This window comes from Podarcis raffonei, chromosome 6, assembly GCF_027172205.1.
Source record: "Podarcis raffonei isolate rPodRaf1 chromosome 6, rPodRaf1.pri, whole genome shotgun sequence".
Taxonomy (NCBI): domain Eukaryota; kingdom Metazoa; phylum Chordata; class Lepidosauria; order Squamata; family Lacertidae; genus Podarcis; species Podarcis raffonei.
In genome coordinates, this window is record NC_070607.1 from 57,726,760 (window position 1) to 57,746,198 (window position 19,439).

Consider the following 19,439-nt stretch of genomic DNA (forward strand, 5'->3'; position numbering starts at 1 on the left):
AGTTGCTGGATTACTGCTCCCATAATCCCTGACCTTGCAGACTGGCGATGATGGGAGTTGTAGTCCTACAACACATGGTGCAAGAACAGGTCCCCAACCCCTGGTCTTTGGTGAGAATTGTATATGTTATTTATAATTCACAAAACTGATTGCATGTGATGATTTCTCTAGGGCATTTGCTAGGAATAGGCCCCGGAACAAAATCCGTGTTGGGCCGGTTCATCGCAAGGTGGAACCAAAGTTTGTTCCATCCCATTTCCATTCAGGTTTTCAAGGACAAATCTACATATATAATCTTTAAATACCACACTTTGACATAAGAAATTAAGAAAAAAAACATAAGGTGGTCCAAATTGTTTGTGCTTACAAGGTGGTCAAATTGCTATTTGCCTGCCATCTTTTCTCTTTTTTTTAAAAAAAATCATCTGCCTAAGAGCATCTAGCTAGCTCAGAGGACTCCTGCCACTACATGCATTGAAACCAGTGTAGCAAGTAATGGCAGGCCTTGATGATGTGCTGCTGTTCTCTGGAAAATTTTGCATACATTTTATATTTTACATTCACACACACACACACCCCGCCACCTTTAAAGTCTTTGTAAAATATGTAAAATACACTTAAAATGTATGTAGGATAGCAACATCCCCCCCCCAAGAGTGACAACACATCATTAAAAATGGATCAATCCTAGCGGGATTTGCCACATTGATTTCAATATGTACAGCAAAAACAGCTCCATGGGCTAGTTAGCTGCTCTTAGGCGACTGGAATTGCTTTTGAAGGAAGACAGGCCGGCCAGCCTTGAACCACCTCGTAAGAAAATTCATAAGAGATTGGGAATCCAGTCCTGTATGGGTTCCAGAGTGAATCCTTGCCCTGAGCATAATATTTGTCCACTTTGGAATCATGGCTTGCTGGATTCCTCTCTGATCCTCAGAAATCTTGACTGAGTTTGAATTGATCTGTATAGCAGCTAATCAATAAAATCTGCATTTATCTGCATACAGAACAATAGTTCTGAAGGGGGGGGGGGAGGCATGCGTGTGTCCCAGCAGGAACCATCTTAGAAAAGGCATTTTCTTCCGGGTGGGAGAGTGATGGTGATGGCCTTTTCTGAGAAGGTGCCTCCCCGCTCCCCAATTTTGTGAGTACCTGCATTAAAAAGAATTGATTAATTTTTAAAACAAAACAAAAAATCTGCTACCTGATTAATTGCAGCCACCTTTTTAATGAATCAAAAGATATGCAATCAGCTATGCTTAATTGATTATACACTGCAGACCTAGATTTCTCCAACTCTTGGGGGGAGGAGCTATGTGTTTAAAGAATGTGTGAAGGTGGTTGTGTGGCTTGATCAGCCAGCCCTGCCTTTCTTGCCCGTGTGTAGCAGTGCCAACCCATGCCATCTGCACATATGGCTGATATGTGAAGGGGCTCTACCTGCCCATTGATGTACACAGGCAGAACTTCATGCGAAGGTGGGACCCTGACTGCTGCCTCCCACCAATTTATGGGGACTTCTGTGTGTGCAGATGAGCATGTGAGTAGATCCCCTTCAAAAATTGACGGAACAGGGAGCCTTGATCCCTGTGCAAATGGTCATCAAGCACAGGGCTAACCTACCTCGTCCCCTTACACTTTCTTTCAATGTGTGTGTTGTTTGAACCCCCTTCACTCTCCACAATGTGCTTAATGAATTAGATGTTGCAGACCTGGATTTACGAACTCTCTTCTTGTTCTTCTTCCTCTTCCTTTTTTCCTTTGGGCTCTTGTTTGTCCCAGGAACCCAAGAAAGCCTGGCAGAGAAGGAGTTGCAGCTGCTGGTCATGATTAACCAGCTGTCCATCCTGCGGGACCAGCTGCTGACTGCCCACTCGGAGCAGAAGAACATGGCAGCTATGCTGTTTGAGAAGCAGCAGCAACAGATGGAACTGGCCAGGCAGCAGCAGGAACAGGTAGGAAGTAGAACACAACTTTTGGGCTGTGTTTGCCATTCTCAACCTTTGGGATAGGTCTTCAGGAAGTGGCTTGGATGCAGGTTGGCAGAGCCCATGTGACCTTGGCAAAGAATCTTGTAAACTCTGTCTCTGATATAATAGTGCTACAGGGGTTACTGGCACTTTACATATCTCAAGTGATTTAGGGGAAAAACAATTTAGAAGTAGTGTAGCTGGCGTGGGAGTCACAATGCAGTGAGAGTCACTCACACAATCTGTTCTAAAGCCCTAAAAGCCTTACTACACAAATCAAATAATGGGTAGGCACCAAGTAAGTTTTACTAGGTACAAATCCATCAAAATTAATCAACATGACTCAGTTAGGACCAGTAACTTCAGTGGATTGACTCTGGTTAAAACTGAGTTGAATATCACCCTTATTTGGAATGGGAAAACTGGTGCAAAGTGAACAGGTTTGCAAGTCACATATCATATTATCTTCTGGAGATGTAGGGAGGTGATGCTAGTGGGAATAGGTAGATCTGGGCTACTGCATGGTGACAGGGAAGAGTTAAAGGTTTTATTAGCTGTAGCCATACACAGCATAATCCTATGCATATTTAGTGTGCTGCAAGCCTCACTAGGATTACAATTGTAGACTTAAAAAATGGAATACAGTTATAGTTACACAGTATTTGCAAGCATGATAATTTGGGGGTGAGTGGGAGAACCAGCTATTAATGATAGTGCCTTTTCCCCATGCATGTAGAATTCAGTTCCACAAACTACTTACAATGAGCTACATGAATTATAAATGTAGTTTGATCAATGTCTATAGAACTGTAACGGTTAAGTGCAATTATGACCACTTTACAGTGATTTGTGAATCACGTTGATTCATCTCGCTGTATATCATTGCCTGTTGGAATTCTTAGATCCTCATGTTAAAAAGTGTACAGTTTCCATGATATGTGTGAATATGGAGGAAAAATTAGGAAAACATACAGAACAAAAAGGAAAGCTTTTTTAAAAAAACACCAAAACTAAAGAAAACATTATTGTTTCAACCTTGTGATTTCCAGGTCCATCAGTCAAGACTTTTCAAAGGTTCATTTCTCCATTTTAAGGTCTATAATGATCAAGCAGTTGTTAACATGGAAGAATAATTGCAACATGCACGTCAGCTGCACTTTGACACCTGTCGTATTTCTGAAATGATAAACCAAGTAGCAGTCATAGTTATGTACAAATTAGTTGCCAGTTTATACTCGTCATAGGACTAAGACAAGTTGACAGCCCCTGTAGGATACAATGGAACCTCGACTTACATACACCTCGTCTTGCAGACGTTTCAAGTTGCGTCCGTGGCAAATCCGGAAGTAAACCGGGTTGCCGTGATTCACGCATGCGCGGAAGCGGCTTCTGCCATCTGTGCATGCGCAGAAGTGGCTGCCGCTGAATGCGCACGCGCATAAGACGCCTGTTCTAGCGTACCGTTTTGACCAGCGGACGGACCTCCAGAACTGAACAATTTTAAGAAAATGAGATTCCAGAGGAGTGGGCATATTAGTTTGCTGCGGCAAAGAAGATAAAAGCTCCTGTGAAGTCATCAAAACTACCTATTTTATTACCACTTGAGTCTTTTAAGTAAGGACAATCATTTACTTCATCAGGTGTGGTTATGCATTGCAGTGCTACCAAATTTGAGAGACAGCAAGCCTTCATGATTTAGAAGTAATCCCAAGGGCTTAGATTTTAGGATGAGGTTAGGTATTGGGATACCACTACCTAACTCCAACTCCGTAGAACCATCAAATGCTACCACTTTTCAGGCCCAGTTCTAATGTAATGCTGTACACATTATATCAGGGGACATGAACCTGTGGTCCTCCAGCTGTTGCTGGATAACTGGGTGGCTGCAGGTTCCTCACCCTGCATTATATTCTTGTTTTCTGCTCTATAATGTGCAGATCTGATACCAGATTGATTCAAATAATGTGCTCATTCACCTCTTCCTTACAAATACTCAAGCTTGGCTTATGGAAGGGCTGGGAGGTTCTCCTTTGTAATAAAGATGGAGAAGCGCTTGGGAAAGCTGAATGGCAAGCGTCATGTGTCTTGAAGTTCTCATAGGCAGCAGCTCTCATGGGCTGCCTGTGTTCATTTGGCCCCTTGGCCCTTCATAGTCTTCTCCTCTTGCAGATTGCCAAGCAACAGCAACAGCTGATCCAGCAGCAACACAAGATCAACCTGCTACAGCAGCAAATCCAGGTAAAAGGGGTCTCCTTTCCCCCTGCACATAGCAAGGAAGATAGACTGAAAATCAGGAGACAAAGGTTTGGCACCTGGCTCTGCCAGATGTTCCCTGTGTAACTAGGTTAGGAGTGTCACATGAATTCTTTTTCTAGCTGTCCAGAAATTGACATAGAAGCAGGACAACAGTGAATTGAACATGGATTCAAACTGTAAGATAGGTCTGCCAATGGCTGCAAATCTAAACCCCTTATTTAAAAGTAAATCCCATCAAAATCCATGGGTCTCACTTCAAAGTTGAATGTGTTTTAGACTGGAGTGTATGTTGTACATCAGGGTTGGTTAATCTGTGGCCCACAGTTCTGATTAGGCTTGCCATGCTTCCCCATTTGGTCTCTGAGGCCACCTGCCTTACACCTGAAGTCATCTATGACATCAGTTATGGGGCAGGTAAAGATTTTTCTTAGCTGTAAAGGGGCTGGTGGCACCTGCAAAGCGCTGTGCATATTGCCCTGCACAGCTCTTTGCAAGCCTTGGCAATTGTCTGATCGCTGGTGTTTGCAGATAGCTGTGTATATAGTGCTTTAAAGCCTTAACAACCAGCTAAACATCAGGGCTTCAAAGCACCATATGTGCCACTCTGCAAGGACTCATGAGCAGCTGATTGTTACCCTTTTAGCAGAAGATTCCAGGGACTGAACCCAGGACCTTCCCCATTCAAAGCACATGCTCTACCACTAAGCCATAGGCCCTTCACTTTGAAGGCAAACTGATCAAAGCCATTGTGCAGAGGGGAGGTCCTAATTTCCCTCCTGCACTGCAGCCCCTGTCCAAATCGCCCTCCTGCACTGCAAATTCCCACCATCCCATCCCTTCTGGCTTCCTTGAGCACAGAAAAGCAAAAAATGGCACTGGAAATGCATTTCCCCATCTCATTCTCACTGTAGTTTGACCCTAAGCTTCAGCCTTCCCTCCACTGCAGTATGGCATGGTTTTACCTCCATAGATATGTTGGGAGGGTACAGAAAGGTAGGCGGTTTGAATCCCCGAGACAGGGTGAGCTCCCATTGCTCGGTCCCAGCTCCTGCCCACCTAGCAGTTCGAAAGCATGTCAAAATGCAAGTAGATAAATAGGTACCGTTCTGGCAGGAAGGTAAACAGCGTTTCCGTGCGCTGTTCTGGTTTTGTCAGAAGCGGCTTAGTCATGCTGGCCACATGACCTGGAAAAACTGTCTGCAGAAGCGGACAAACACCGGCTCCTTCGGCCTGTAAAGTGAGATGAGCGCTACAACCCCATAGTCCTTCGCAACTGGACTTAATTGTCAGGGGTCCCTTTACCTTTACCTAATGGAGTGAAAAGTAAGAAGGCCATAGAGATCTCTCCACAACTTCCTTCACCCGATCTTGGATAAGTCTTTTTGGATAGATCGTGTTGTTCCCTAAAAGCAATGCTTTCTTCCTAGAGAAACAGGAGCTGGTACTCAAAATGAAGTTGTTACGATAAGCATGGACATAGCCTGGATTTTTGTTTGGGGGAGGCAGGCTTTTTGGGGGGGGCAAAACCTCAGATTTGTGTTGATTTGTATTGATTGGGAGGCAGGTGCCCTCCTTGGCTACACCCATGACACATTTTAAACCAAAAAAAGAGGTGCCAGTACTACGTACCCTTGAGTACCCCCTAGAAAATGCACTGCTTAAAGGTAACTTTGTATTTGGCTCTCTCTGTCTGTCTGTCTGTCTGTCTGTCCCCCTCACCCTTTTCTCTCCAGCAGGTCAACATGCCCTATGTAATGATTCCAGCCTTTCCTCCCAGCCACCAGCCTCTTTCGGTCTCCCCAGATCCTCAAATGGCACTTCCCATCCAGCCAATCCCTTGTAAACCAGGTACGAAGAATCCAAGAAAAGTGCTGAATTCTGGTTAATGAGACACAGTCTTTCTGGGTGCTTCTGCACAGTTGTCTTGCATGTCCATGGGACCACACAAGTCTATGCGGTTGGCAAATTAGTATCTTCGATTAAAGCCAAATCAGTCAGGCTTCTTGGATTTAAAGAGCTGGTTCCAGCTAGCCTGTCGTGGCCTTCACTTGAGTCAGCAAAATGTTTGGGGCTAGCCTTGCCTCAGAAAAGGGCCAAGAAACCATCCAGGATTACAGTTAGTGGTCCTGCAGCTGTGGCAGAAAATCCCAAATTGTCTCGGTAGGGTCTTGGAGGAACTGGCAGAGCTTTATGGTCTGGGCTGCACAGTCAAGAGGGAAGGCCTCTGTCCCCTGCCCCCCACCCTGCCAAGTGCTGCATCTGTAGGAACTATTTTGGGGAAAGCTCATTTGGGCTCCCCTGACCCTCAGAGGAGTCTGTGGTTTAGTTATCAGAGGTGTTTTTTCAGGGGTTAGGGGATAAGATGTAGGCTCCAATGCCAGTGGATTCACGTGAGAAGGACCAGTGTGTGGATCTGTCTCCTCCTTGGGGCTGCTGTCATAGGAAGACTCTGCATCAGAGGACCATGACTCCCCCAAATGCTCAGAGACACACACCAGGGAACTATTGATTAGCTGTTAAACCGATTTCAATTTTATGCAAACCTGTCTTTGGGTTGCCTAACCCTGAGAGCCCCGTTTGAGTTTTCTAGCTCTTAATGCAGAAAGCTTGCGATTCCTGGCGAGATTTCGCTGGGAAAAAGATTTGAGCAGCTGTTTGATTCGGTAACTAATCTCTGACTGTTCTCTTTCCTGTCCCATCTGCAGTGGAGTACCCCATGCAACTGCTGCACAGCCCCCCTCTGTCTGCACTGAAGAGACCCTCAAGCTCAGGCCACCTACAGATCCAGGTGCAACCCCCAACCTGTTTTCTCTGTGGGCTCCCAAACTCCTCTGGAAATGTGCTTCTACTCTCCTCCTCTCTTTCCTTTTCAGGAATCTTCACAGCCACTGAACTTAACAGCAAAGCCCAAAGGCTCCGAGCTCCCCAATTCCTCCAGCTCACCCAGCTTAAAGATCAGCAGCTGCCAGTCCCTCACTCCTAACCATGGGGTCTCTCAGGAGCTGCAGACCAGCCCTCCCAGCCTCCCTTTGGGTAAGTGTTAAGTTGTGGGTGAACATATCAGACGACACAGTGATTCTTCAAACAGCTCTTGTTTATTCAGAGGCCAGAACATAACTGAAGGGTTCAGCCAGCCTGCTTATATAGAGCTCCACTACAACGCAACAGTAACCACTTTCTGTAACTATCCAATCACTGAACGTCACTTTCAATCTCTTATTTGCATATGTGGACCAGAGTGCAAACTATCTACAGTATCCCCCTGCTGGCCCAGGGTGAGAACTTCAGTACATAACAGTAAGGTTCCGAGCTGGCACAGAAGTGCTTCTGCATTTGGATAACAACTGCAAGATCATGATTTGTTACCTTACTCTCTTGATTTGCTGCGGGAAAAGATCTGCACCCATCCCTGGATTTAGGAAGGACTTGAACCTGGCATTCCTCAGGATTCTGTTTGGCATTGTCTTTGTCTGTTGGTACAGCTGCACCAGTGTTGGAAGGGGAAAGGCTGTAGCTCATTGGTAGAGCATACAGAAAATGTCCCAGGTTCAATTCCTGGCATCTCCAGGCAGGACTAAGGAAGACTGGAGAGCTGCTGTCAATCAGTGGAGGCAATGCTCAGTCCTGGTCTGACTCAGTATAACACAACTTCATATCAGTTATGTCCACATGCTCTGTTTAAATGTGTTTCATTTAATATATGTTTAAATTTTCAGTAATTTAAAATCCCAAGCCTGCTTGTGTATGGCAGCTTTTTGCTTTGGTTTTGAAAAGAAAGATACCATGAGAAATATACTTTCACTCTAGAGTAAGGTTATCAGACGGCCCCATTTCCCGGGGACAGTCTCCGGATTTACAAATCAGTCCCCATACAAAATCCATTGAAGTTGAAAAGTGTCCCTGGATTCATTGAAAAAAAATCTGGTAACCTTACTCTAGAGCATCCTTTTCAACCAATGTCCTCCAGATGTTTTGAACCAAAGTTTGCGTAATCCTTGATCATTGGCAATGCTCGCTGGGACTGATGTGTGATCCTAAACGTCTATGGAAGACACTAGATTAGGAAAGGGCTGCTCTAGAAGCATGTATTCAAATTCACTAAAATGTGATTTGTTTCCCATTTAACCACTTTGCTGTGGTCAAATACAGAACACTGAAAAGTAGATTTCTCCCCATTTTCAAATGCATCCTTATGAATCTCCATAAGTGGGGACCTGAATCTCCATTCTTTATGGTAAAGGTAAAGGGACCCCTGACCATTAGGTCCAGTCGTGGACAACTCTGGGGTTGCGGCGCTCATCTTGCTTTATTGGCCGAGGGAGCCAGTGTACAGCTTCCAGGTCATGTGGCCAGCATGACTAAGCCACTTCTGGTGAACCAGAGCAGCGCACGGAAACGCCACTTACCTTCCCGCTGGAACAGTACCTATTTATCTACTTGCACTTTGACGTGCTTTCGAACTGCTAGGTTGGCAGGAGCTGGGACCGAGCAATGGGAGCTCACTATGCCGAGGGGATTCGAACCGCCGACCTTCTGATAGGCAAGCCCACAGCGGTTTAACCCACAGCGCCACCTGCATCCCAACATTCTTTATGGTACAGTGCTAGTATTTCCAAATAAATAGCTGCAGAGTACCTGGATGTAATCTTATGTGTTTTGCATGAGAGGGGCTCACCCTGCAGCTTCATGATCATGGAAGGCACAAGATAACTAAAGCTTTCTCTTTCTGATAAGACAAAAATCTTTTGATGGGTCTGAGAGAATATTAACTGGGTGCTTTAGAAGACAATGAATCTAAGACTGCTGGAACTGGAACTTAAGTGGCATGCCTTTCTTCCCCAAGTACCTTTCTGAGAATGGGCTCTGTGCAAGGGCACCAGATATCCCTGCTTGATCTTGTGACACTGATTCCATTCCATTTTTAAATTTCAGGGTTCCTGGGGGAGGGAGATGCTATCACCAAAGCAATCCAGGATGCCCGGCAGCTTCTGCACAGCCAAAGCAGAGCGTTGGATGGATCTCCAAATCATCCCTATAGGAAGGTAAGTGGTTTTTCTGAGACAGGTTTGGTCCTAAAGAGGAAGAGAGTCGGGATTTCCGTACTGTTTCAGGCACTGTACTTATGCATGTGTGTTTGCCTTGTACATTTATGAACATTTATTCTGTATATATAAAACCTTAGAATTCCTATAACACCCTGAAGATGCACTCTCTGTTAAAAGTCAGGTGTGAAAACCATATTTTTGAGGAAGTAGATACAGATAAGTATAATGTGGAATATGTGGAGGCATAGACCCATCACCTGTAAGGAACGTAGCTGGTACCCAAGTTTTCAAAGTCAACTTTTGTAATAGCGAAGAATGAACTTGCCAAGGCTCAATTAGGAACGGACTCATTTATAATGAGCTAATTGGAACTTGGTTTGGACTTGAATTTAGGTATACATTTTTAAACTTGAGGCATGCTGAGCCTGTGCTTCTAGCAAGGTCATCAGGAATATGAGAAGCCTTGTGAGCTTCTTAGTTGAGCTTCTACCCCAATAGACAATGTAGTGAGGATTCCATAATTACCTCCACTGTCCCATCTTTTTGCCCCAAAATATACTCTGCAAAGGCAACAAGAAGGGCTAATGCTGCAGTCTAGATAAGGTATCCTCAACCTTTGGCCCTCCAGATGTTTTGGACTACAATTCCCATCGTCCCTGACCACTGGTCCTGTTAGCTAGGGATCAAAGGAGTTGTAGGCCAAAACATCTGGAGGTCAACAGGTTGGGGATGCCTGGTCTAGATGCAGCAACAGCATCCCAGGTACCAGGTTCCCTGGGAACTTCAGTCTCCCAGCTCTTCAGCTTTCTTATTAAGACACTAGAATCTTTGGGGAATTATATTTTCCAGGACTTCCCATGCTGCTGCAGGACCTAAGCTGTAACAGTAGTGGCCCTTTTCATCACCTCCAACACTGCCAGGTTGATTCAGTGGGTAAGGGAAGAGGTGTGGCAGTGGGGAGGCTGTTGCTGGAACCAAACAAATTATAATCTGATTCTGGACCTTAGAGGGTCGGGGGTTGGCTCAGGATTAGCCCAGAAGTTCTGAACTGGGAAGCTTGTGCCCTAAACTCTCCAATTCTGAACTTCAGGAGCATCACTAAATAGAATTCTTGCTCTGTTGTCATAAAGTTACAAGAAGATCTTGCTCCCATGACTTTTGTCTTTAGAGTGATGCTTTTAGAAGTGATCTAGAATGATTGTTGGAGTTTCCATTCTGGTTTCAATGGGGCTTCCCTCTAAATTGAGGGGATTCTGATATTTTCCTGCCCTGTCTGCTGAGTCCTAAACAACCTTTCCAGGCCCCTTTGTCTTGCAGATAGTGCTGCATGCTGGTCTTGGGCTGGTCCTTGGCTGTCCAGCTTTAAGGCTATGCAGCTCTGCATTTTGGGGCTCCTTATTTCTCAAAAGTCATTTACTTTTGACTAACAAGAAGTAAAAGCATACAGTCTTTAGCCTTTATTTATTTATTGTTTAGGGGAGTTTTTAATATTTAATGCTGTATTGTTTTTAACACTCGATTGGGAGCCTCCCAGAGTGGCTGGGGAAACTCAGCCAGATGGGCGGGGTATAAATAAATAAGTGTGTGTGTGTGTGTGTGTGTGTGTGTGTGTATTAATAATAATAATAATAATAATAATTAGCAAAAAGTGCATGCCAGTAAATGCTTCAGTTGAAGTTTTCATTTGAGTAACTCATAACCTTGCTTGCCCTGGTAAAATTCAGTAAACCACCTTCCCATGTGCTTTCAGGACCACGTCAGCTTGGATTCTTCACCTGCAAAAGAACAGGTGGATGAGACTTCTTTGCAGAGACTGGATGAGTCCATGCTAACCTGTGATGGGGATGGTAATGATAGTTGATCATAAAAAAATTATCTATGGTAGAATTGGGTGCCTCCCGTTTCTGCTCCTCATAGGTGCTTCTGCTGCAGTTAACATCTTTCAGGTCTCCAAAGCCCAATAATTGGGGTGGGGAAAAGGCAAAGCTGAAAAATCCCATTTAGTCTGTATAATGAGATTCCTCCCCCATGGACTTTACAAGTTCTCGCTTCTTTTCAGTTCCACACTCAGCTGATATGCAGAAACCACATTGTGCTATCTATAGCTGGTGTAGGAGACTTTGGCTGCAGAGATTGCTGAACTTCAACTCCCATCAGCCCTAGTGAGCATGGTCAATGGTCAGGGAGTTGTAGCTCTGCAACACCTGGAGGGCCAAAGGTTCTCCACACATGGCCTATAGGTAGCACAATGTGGTTTCCACATGTCAGCTGTAAGTGAAACTGCAAAGAGGCTGAGAATTTGTGAAGTCCGTGGTTTGGGGAGGGCAGGGCTGCTGCCTCTAACTGCAGAGGCAGACTTTACCCACCAATATCTCTCTCCTCTGTTAATCTGTCCAATCCTATTTTAAAGCCATCTAGGTTAGTGGCCATCGCTGCCTCCTGTGGAAGCGAGTTCCCTAGTTGAACCACACACTGCATGAAGAAGTATTTTCTTTTCTAAACTGAGTCTGCTGCTTGCTCCTAAATGCCCTAATCCTTTGCCAGTTCTGATTGGCTTGGCTTTGCCGGTGTCTCTATAGTGGCTGTTCCTTGGTCTTTCCTTCACAGGCTCACGACATTTCCCCGAATCCAGGAACAACAACCACATAAAGCGTCCCATGAATGCCTTTATGGTGTGGGCCAAGGACGAGAGACGGAAGATCTTGCAGGCCTTCCCAGACATGCACAACTCAAGCATCAGTAAGATTTTAGGTAAGTCTGTGGGCGGGTGTCCTTATTCGTTCTGCTCCCCCCCTTCCCCTCCATGGCTTTTGGGATTCCTGTAAGGCACATTGTTAGCCCCATGCACCCTCAGGCAAGGAATTACTGCTAATCTCATGCAGGTTACCAGCAGGCTGTGCGCTAGGATAAAAGCACAAAAGCACAAAAGCAAATCCTCCTCATATTCTCTCTCTCTTTCTCTCTCAGCTGTCTTGATTCTTTGGCTCTGACACCTGAGCACACAAGCAGATGTGAAAGCAGTCTTTTCTATTTTTTAAGGTCTTTTTTTGCATTAGAAAAAAAGAGAGCAAAAACCCACATGTGCAGAGGAAGCCCATTCTCAGGGAGCTATAGATACAGCTGTGGTTGTGGGCCTTTTTTTTTTTTTGCAAGCTAGTGACATAAACTGCTGGCTTTGCACTGACCTAGAGAAGCAGTTCTAGGCCTTCCTTGGCAGCTGTGAAGTCAGCAGGCAGCCAGCTTTTCCCAGTAGCCCTCAGGAGTGAGCCTGTACAGACTTAGCACTTCTTCCATTCAGCAGCAAGCCTATTCTGTCTCTTGTTCTTTAGAGCTTTGCTGCTGGAAGAAGGAACAAAATAAGGCTTCCTTCCAGGAACAGGATTCTGAGCTGTGGGTTGGTGGGAGGCAGTCTGTGGACTGCCGCCAACCCAAGGAACTGGTGCTTGAAAACCTGGAACTTAGAAGAGAGGTTTCCAGTAGGCGATTTTGTTTCTTCACACCAGCATGCAGCTGACCTAAAGATGCCCGGCATGTGAAGTTATTCTGAAATTCACAGCCAGCAGAAATCCTGATCGGTTGGTACTGATGAGTGCTAATTAGGTGGCAATCTACAACATGCCTATATTCATTCTAATCTGCAGGATTACCTGTGGAACCCATGGTGATTGGGCAGAAAGGATGTCTTATCACAAACCAGCCTAAGTGATAAGAGCAGTGAAAGTATCTTGCCTTGGACCACAAGGAAGCGAAGGGGGTGTGAATTAAACGAAGCAGTGTAGGAGCTGCTCTGAAAGAGACATGGAAATGATGAGCAACCTGTGTTGACTTCTCTAGTGCTTTTATTGGAACCACAATAAATTTTTGGCCATCTAGATTTATCTCTCTTTAAATTATAAATTATTGACCATCTAGATTTATCTCCATTTATCACTGTTCCCCGTAGACAATATTTTCCCTACCAACACATAGCTGTCAAGTGTCCCTTATTTGAAGGGAAAGTCCCTTATTCCAGCGCCATGTCCCACTGCTGTCCCTTATTGATGGATGTCCCTCAAATTATGTCCCTTAAATTTCAAAGGAAGCAGCTCCTCTCCCTCCCTCCCTCCCTGCCGGCCAGGGAGGAGGGAGGCTCCAACTGTGTTGCTTGGCTGTGTTGCTCACCCAATAAGAAGTCTAAGATTGACTGGGGGGTGGAGCTTGCATGCCTTGTGTGTGGCTAATTAATGCAAGCTGAGGGGGTTTTTGAATGCTGGATGCCATTTTGTTGCATGTGCTGCTGCAAACTTTGCAGTGCAAAGCCAGGCCGGGGAGCCATCTTAAGTTGAGGCTGCATAGGCCTTGTGGTGCCTGTGATTCAGATTCTATTCAGTTGAACCTCTGGTTACAAAGTTGGTTGGACAGTGTTCTTGAAGCTACCAGCATGAGTTTGACCAGACTGCAGGAGGACAGGAATAGTGGAGTGCCTGGAACAGGTGAGGCTGCAGGTCCCTTATTTTGGCTGCTGGTCCCTTATTTTCAAGGCTGCTGGTCCCTTATTTTCAAATCTGTAAGTTGACAGCTATGTACCAACAGTGCTACACTAGGCCTTGCCATCCTTCCTGGATGATCTCTGCCCTCAGCAACACTCATGAAACACATGGTTAAAACAAAGGCCTGTGTGTCAGGCCAAATCCCATAGCTTGGAGGTCCACAAAGTGTGGCCTTTGGACCACCAGTGGTCCATAAGCTTCATTGAGATGGCCCATGGTTTGCCTGTGGATTTATGGTTGAAGATGGGAGATGGCACATCCATTGCAGTGAGTACAGTGGAACCTTGGTTCTCGAACGGCTTAGTTGCCGAACAACCCGAACGCCGCAAACCCAGAAGTGAGTGTTCCAGTTTGGAACAGTCAAGTTGGTCAACCGATCAATTTTACAGTTTTCTGCCAAAAGATATAATAACTATTTTTGTGCCAACAGCAAATATCATAATCTGTGAAGTATATCCAATGGTAAGACACACAACATGTGTACACCTGATAAAATGGATTATCTCGCTTAAAAATGATAATATAAAAGGCAACTCCCAGGTCTCAGTTTCTTACAAAGTATCGCCATGACAACCCACAACATTTGAATTGAGAAAGTAGCCCCAGGCTTTTTGCAGTGGCCATAGCAAGCTGAGCCACTTTATGCATACTTTTCATTCCATAGAAAACCCCAGTGTATGGCAATTATCCCTGTTAGCAAGCTTAACAACCACAAGGGCTTGCTTATAAAGGACCAAAATAATAAGTAGATCTATAAGTAGATTTGTACCTCCGCAACTTTCCCATCCTGTTTTACAAGCAGTCCAGGTAAACAATTCTAAGGAATTCTAAGGCCTGGCTGGGGAAAACCTGAGGGTGAAGGAACACTTTTGCTCCAGTCACTGTGGCTTGCCCCAACCCCTGCCTGGTCCTCCACAACTTTTCTTAGACCTGGCAGCTGTATGCTGTTGCTCTGCTACATCAGTGTAGATATACGTACATGGTGCTTTAAAGTTTAACTTAAGAGGGGAAAAGACAATGAGCTTCTTGGGACAGGGGCCCATCAAAAACGTTGACAATGGGGTCAGTAAACAAAGTGGAATGATGACATGAGAACTCTTCTTAGTTGCAGGGAGCTCTGCTGTATAATATTCCCAGCTGGTGGGTGGTTTCCAGCCTAAACTATTGAGCAAAAATTGGCATATGCTCTGCCACTAGATTAGAATGAGATTACCTTGTAGAATGAGAGCCAGTGTGGGGTAGTGGTTAAGAGTGGGAGTCTCATAATCTGGGGAACCGGGTTCGCGTCTCCGCTCCTCCACATGCAGCTGCTGGGTGACCTTGGGCCAGTCACACTTCTTTGAAGTCTCTCAGCCCCACTCACCTCACAGAGTGTTTGTTGTGGGGGAGGAAGGGAAAGGAGAATGTTAGCTGCTTTGAGACTCCTTAAAGGGAGTGAAAGGCGGGATATCAAATCCAAACTCCTCCTCCTCCTCCTCCTCCTCTTCTTCTTCTTCTTCTTCTTCTTCTTCTTCTTCTTCTTCTTCTTCTTCGTCAGAGCAGTAAGCAGGGAACCCAGTTGTAAGAACACATAGTTCTGAAAATTCAGGTTGTGAGAATAAAGTACAATGAGCTTGCTATATAAGGTATATTTTGAAGACTGTTCCAAGAAGCATATTTTGAGAAATCATATGATCACTCATCACCTGAATCTTAACCCAAAATTTAAGTAGAAGATATTGAACTCTTGGATAATAGCATACACTCAGGGCAATCCATGTCTACTCAGAAGTAAATTTCTGTTGAACTCAATGAGGCTTACTGCCAGGTAAGTGGGCATAGGATTTGAGCCTTAAAAACACAGGGCAGTATTCAATTGCTACATCCACTTGCACAGTGGGACTCACCCATTCTCTGCCATGCACATCCCACACTCTCCCCAGATCTGCTCCAGAAGGTTGCGGGGAGCCCCAAGAAGAGATTTAGAGAGTGCATGGCAGGGAAAAGAGGGAGGAAATGTTCCACTGTGGAAGGAGAAGTCCTTGTGCTGATGGAACACGAGTCTTAGTGCTAGGCTGGATTCCACCCTTGCTTTGTGTGACATCCAGCTCCTTGTCTGGTCTTTTTGTACACCACAGGTAGAAGTTAACAGCACAATACCTAATATAGATGTCATGTTTTGTTAATGCTAAACAAAAATAACCCTCACTAGCGGCAGTGCTGTCTCACTCAAGCATGTGTTTCCCGTGATGTGGCCTAGTGTTGAGCTGTCGCACAGCCTGGGTGGTTATTTAAAGAGGTTGGTGTGGTTTCTGAAGGAGGTCTCAGTCCACTGATGCTGGGAGTGAACATGTTATGCTTCAGCATTGGAGGTTTGTTGGTTACTCTCCACATGTTTAATCTGGGCTTGTGTATTGTTGCTAAAATAAAAGTAAGGGCTCTTTATTTAAAGGAGTGCTCTTAACCCACGTTGACCTTCAGCATCAAGGGGCCTTGTGGTAGACTGCCTTTTTCACCCCGCAACCTACAAATAGCCACTGTGATGGATTTGTGTTACTTAAACATTACTTATTTGAGAGAGCATATCTCAAAGTTTTCATGAGCTAGCTGGGGGAATTTGCACCAGAATCTTTCTGGCATAGTTTGAAGGTGTGCAAATTTGTATTGTGCCCACATGAACTGCAGCAGCTGAATACTTCACAGATATTAATGAATGTAACACTGGTTGGAGCTGCATCAGAAGGAGACGGTAGAATCGACTAGATCTCTTCTGAATGCAGATGAGGATGTTGCCATTTTTTAACACTCTCCATTTTTATTTTTATTACCTACAAGTAAAAATTGGGAAGAGGGAGCTGTTTCACGGTGTGCCAGTTTCTGCTGCAAAGAGGGGTGTTTTGTGGGTTTTTTGTACTTAGGTAAATATTCATAAATGGCACCCCTGCCTGCAGTCAGAAATGATAATGGTCCATTCTGCCACCTCATTCAGCTGTATTTGCAAATCTGGCCTCAGGACTCATCATTGTTTTGATTTTGAGTTTCTTTAATAGTTAAGGGGTAGTTCAACCCACCCTGCTTTGCTGTAGTTTCCCTCTCCCAAGAAGCCTTGACCAAGTGAATTTTGTCCAGGCTGAGTTTCTCCTGAATGCTTGCTGTGTTGTTGTTTTTAGTCCTGTCTGCCAAAGTAATCTTGGGCTGATTTTCTTCCTCTGCTTCTTCCCCTGCTTGGACGAAACCTTCCATATCTCTCCAGCCTGCATTCTTCACACACTTTCTGGTGGGAATGACAGTAAAGGTCACCCAGCCCAGGGAATTCAGGTTACAGCGGGGCAGCCTATTTTAGCTGTTGCACCTGCTCACCATACCTTGTGCTGGGAAGAATTCAAAAAGAGCAGCATAGGAAGGTGACAGGAAAGGTCAGCAGGAGGGAGGGGTTCTCATTAGCAATAGGTGGGCTGCCTGTTCACTGTGGTTTGTGGCCTTTTATATGGAAAGGCTGGATTACCGCAGTGGACTCTAGGTGGAGCAAGCCCTCGTCTTGGTCTGGAAACTCCAGCTGGTGCAAAACACTACCGCTATCCTATTTGTGGGGACAGACTATCGCCAGCACATAATGCCGTGGTTTAAACAGTTTGCGCTGGATGCTCATATGTTACCAGTCCAAGTTAAAGGTTCTTGTATTAATTTGCAAAGCCCTTAACAACTGTTAGTGGTCCCCAGTGACTCAGATGCACGACTTGTATCCCCCACAAGCTGTACATTTGGTATTGTGGGCCTGATTCTGAGGCACTTCCTCTTAGCTGAGATCAGGCAGATCCCCTCCCTGTTAGAACTTTGGGCATTTGAAAAGACCTTTCTGTTCCAGCAAGCATTTTAAGGAAGTTCTCTGTTCTGATGTTTAATTTTCATTGATATTATTCACCATATGCTTTTTGTAATTTTTTATGCACACCATTTAGAAACATCAGCGATTAAGTGGCATATAAATAGCTGAAAGAAATAAAATTAATTAAATTCTCACTTGTCTGTTTTGGCATTTGGGCCTTGCAGTCTGGCTCTTTTTACCACCTCTCAAGTAATGCAGTGTTTGAAATGTGCAGTGCATCTCTCTGAAATAATAACATATGTAAACAACCTTTCTGAGTCAGTGTTTGCTGCTTGACAATAGCTAAGAGTTTCAAATGAAAACTTTTCAGCTATATGTGGTCATTACAAGGTGAAGAAGTCTTTATTAAGCACTGCGTCTCCTGGATTTTGGTGGTTTGGTTTGATTTTTGGTGTTCATCCTTTTGCAGTGGTTATCTTGTGCTTGGATAATTTTTTTGTGGATGAGCACTTTCATTATATTTCTTTCGTGTTAATGGATTTCATAGTATATTGTATTTTGTACATTGTCCTTGTGAATAACTTCGTTTCCTTCTGGTAGTGTGAAGCGACATTAACCATGACGTTAGGGTTAGTGTTCACTGAGGACATAAAACATATACCTATTTAAAAATGTGCAAACTGAACACCTGGAGGAATCTATGGTCCTTGCTCCTAGCTTAAGTGGATTGAAAATATTTGATGGACACCTGCCTCTGCTCTTCTTCCTTTAAAAGGCACATATGGCATTTTGCAAGGGGATGCAGAGATATAGGATTTGTTTTGTTTTTGAAATGGGTGCTCCATCTGGCATATCCATTGCCTTGATCAAGTCTAGCACAATTTCTAGATTAGCACTATTCCCTATATGGGGAAATTTTTAATGTTTGATGTTTTATTCTGCTTTTATATTTGTTGGAAGCCTCCCAGAGAAATTGGGGCAACCCAGTCAAATGGGCAGGGTACAACTACTTCAACTACTACTACTACTACTATGTGATCTACCTGATGCAGCCTGTTTGTTGTAATTTATGGCCTGCTGAACAACCCATTTTTGTTGGGTTCAGACTTCAGACTTGGAAGAGTAATTGCTTGCCTATATTTCTCATCTCCAACATCTGAAATCCATTTATTTTCGTGTCGTCCCTCCCCTTCTCCTTTTGTTTTAAGGACATCCTCTCCTGTTTACATTAAAAAGCAGTATTTTGACAGCGCAGAACAGGCTAGCTATATGTGGCTGGAAGCAAGAACAAAGTCAACTGGTTAAACCTCTCCCTCTGCATCTTGTTTCCACTTTGCAGGCTCACGATGGAAATCAATGTCAAATCAGGAGAAGCAGCCCTACTATGAGGAGCAGGCTCGGCTCAGCCGCCAGCACCTGGAGAAGTATCCCAATTACAAGTACAAGCCCCGCCCCAAGCGCACCTGCATCGTGGAAGGGAAGCGGCTCCGTGTCGGCGAATACAAGGCATTGATGAGGAATCGGCGCCAGGACGCCAGGCAGGGCTACCTGATTGCGTGAGGCTCCCTGCCCCTTCTCCCCTCTGTTTGCTCCCGAGCCCAGCCAGGAGCTTCTTGTTGCTCAAATCTGACTTAGGGAGTGGCTGATTTGGGGAGCAAAAGACAGCCCAGCACGTCCCCTGCAAAGTGCCCTTTGCACGAGCAAAACCTCTGACTGTGGCCAGCAAAGGCTTCCTTGGTAGTCGCCACAGAGAGGCATGCACATTCTTAAAAATTATGCCTTGGTGGCAAGGACACAGCTGATTTATACTGACCCAGACAAACAATAAACCGGG

General features: G+C 44.8%; 1 protein-coding gene across 6 annotated transcripts in view; it reads left to right on the forward strand.

The window, feature by feature from the left end:
- SOX13 (SRY-box transcription factor 13) overlaps positions 1-19,439 on the forward strand; it is a 57,006-nt gene that overhangs the window by 36,768 nt on the left and 799 nt on the right. For 4 of the 6 annotated variants that reach the window (XM_053393193.1, XM_053393191.1, XM_053393192.1 and 1 more), the window contains 9 exons: positions 1,783-1,955; positions 4,140-4,208; positions 5,960-6,074; positions 6,932-7,014; positions 7,100-7,259; positions 9,159-9,268; positions 11,022-11,118; positions 11,879-12,022; positions 18,945-19,161. In XM_053393193.1, coding sequence (XP_053249168.1) covers positions 1,783-1,955; positions 4,140-4,208; positions 5,960-6,074; positions 6,932-7,014; positions 7,100-7,259; positions 9,159-9,268; positions 11,022-11,118; positions 11,879-12,022; positions 18,945-19,161 — 1,168 coding nt within the window. The remainder of the gene's footprint in view (positions 1-1,782; positions 1,956-4,139; positions 4,209-5,959; positions 6,075-6,931; positions 7,015-7,099; positions 7,260-9,158; positions 9,269-11,021; positions 11,119-11,878; positions 12,023-18,944; positions 19,162-19,439) is intronic. The other 2 variants (XM_053393190.1, XM_053393189.1) reach the window with 2 other exon arrangements.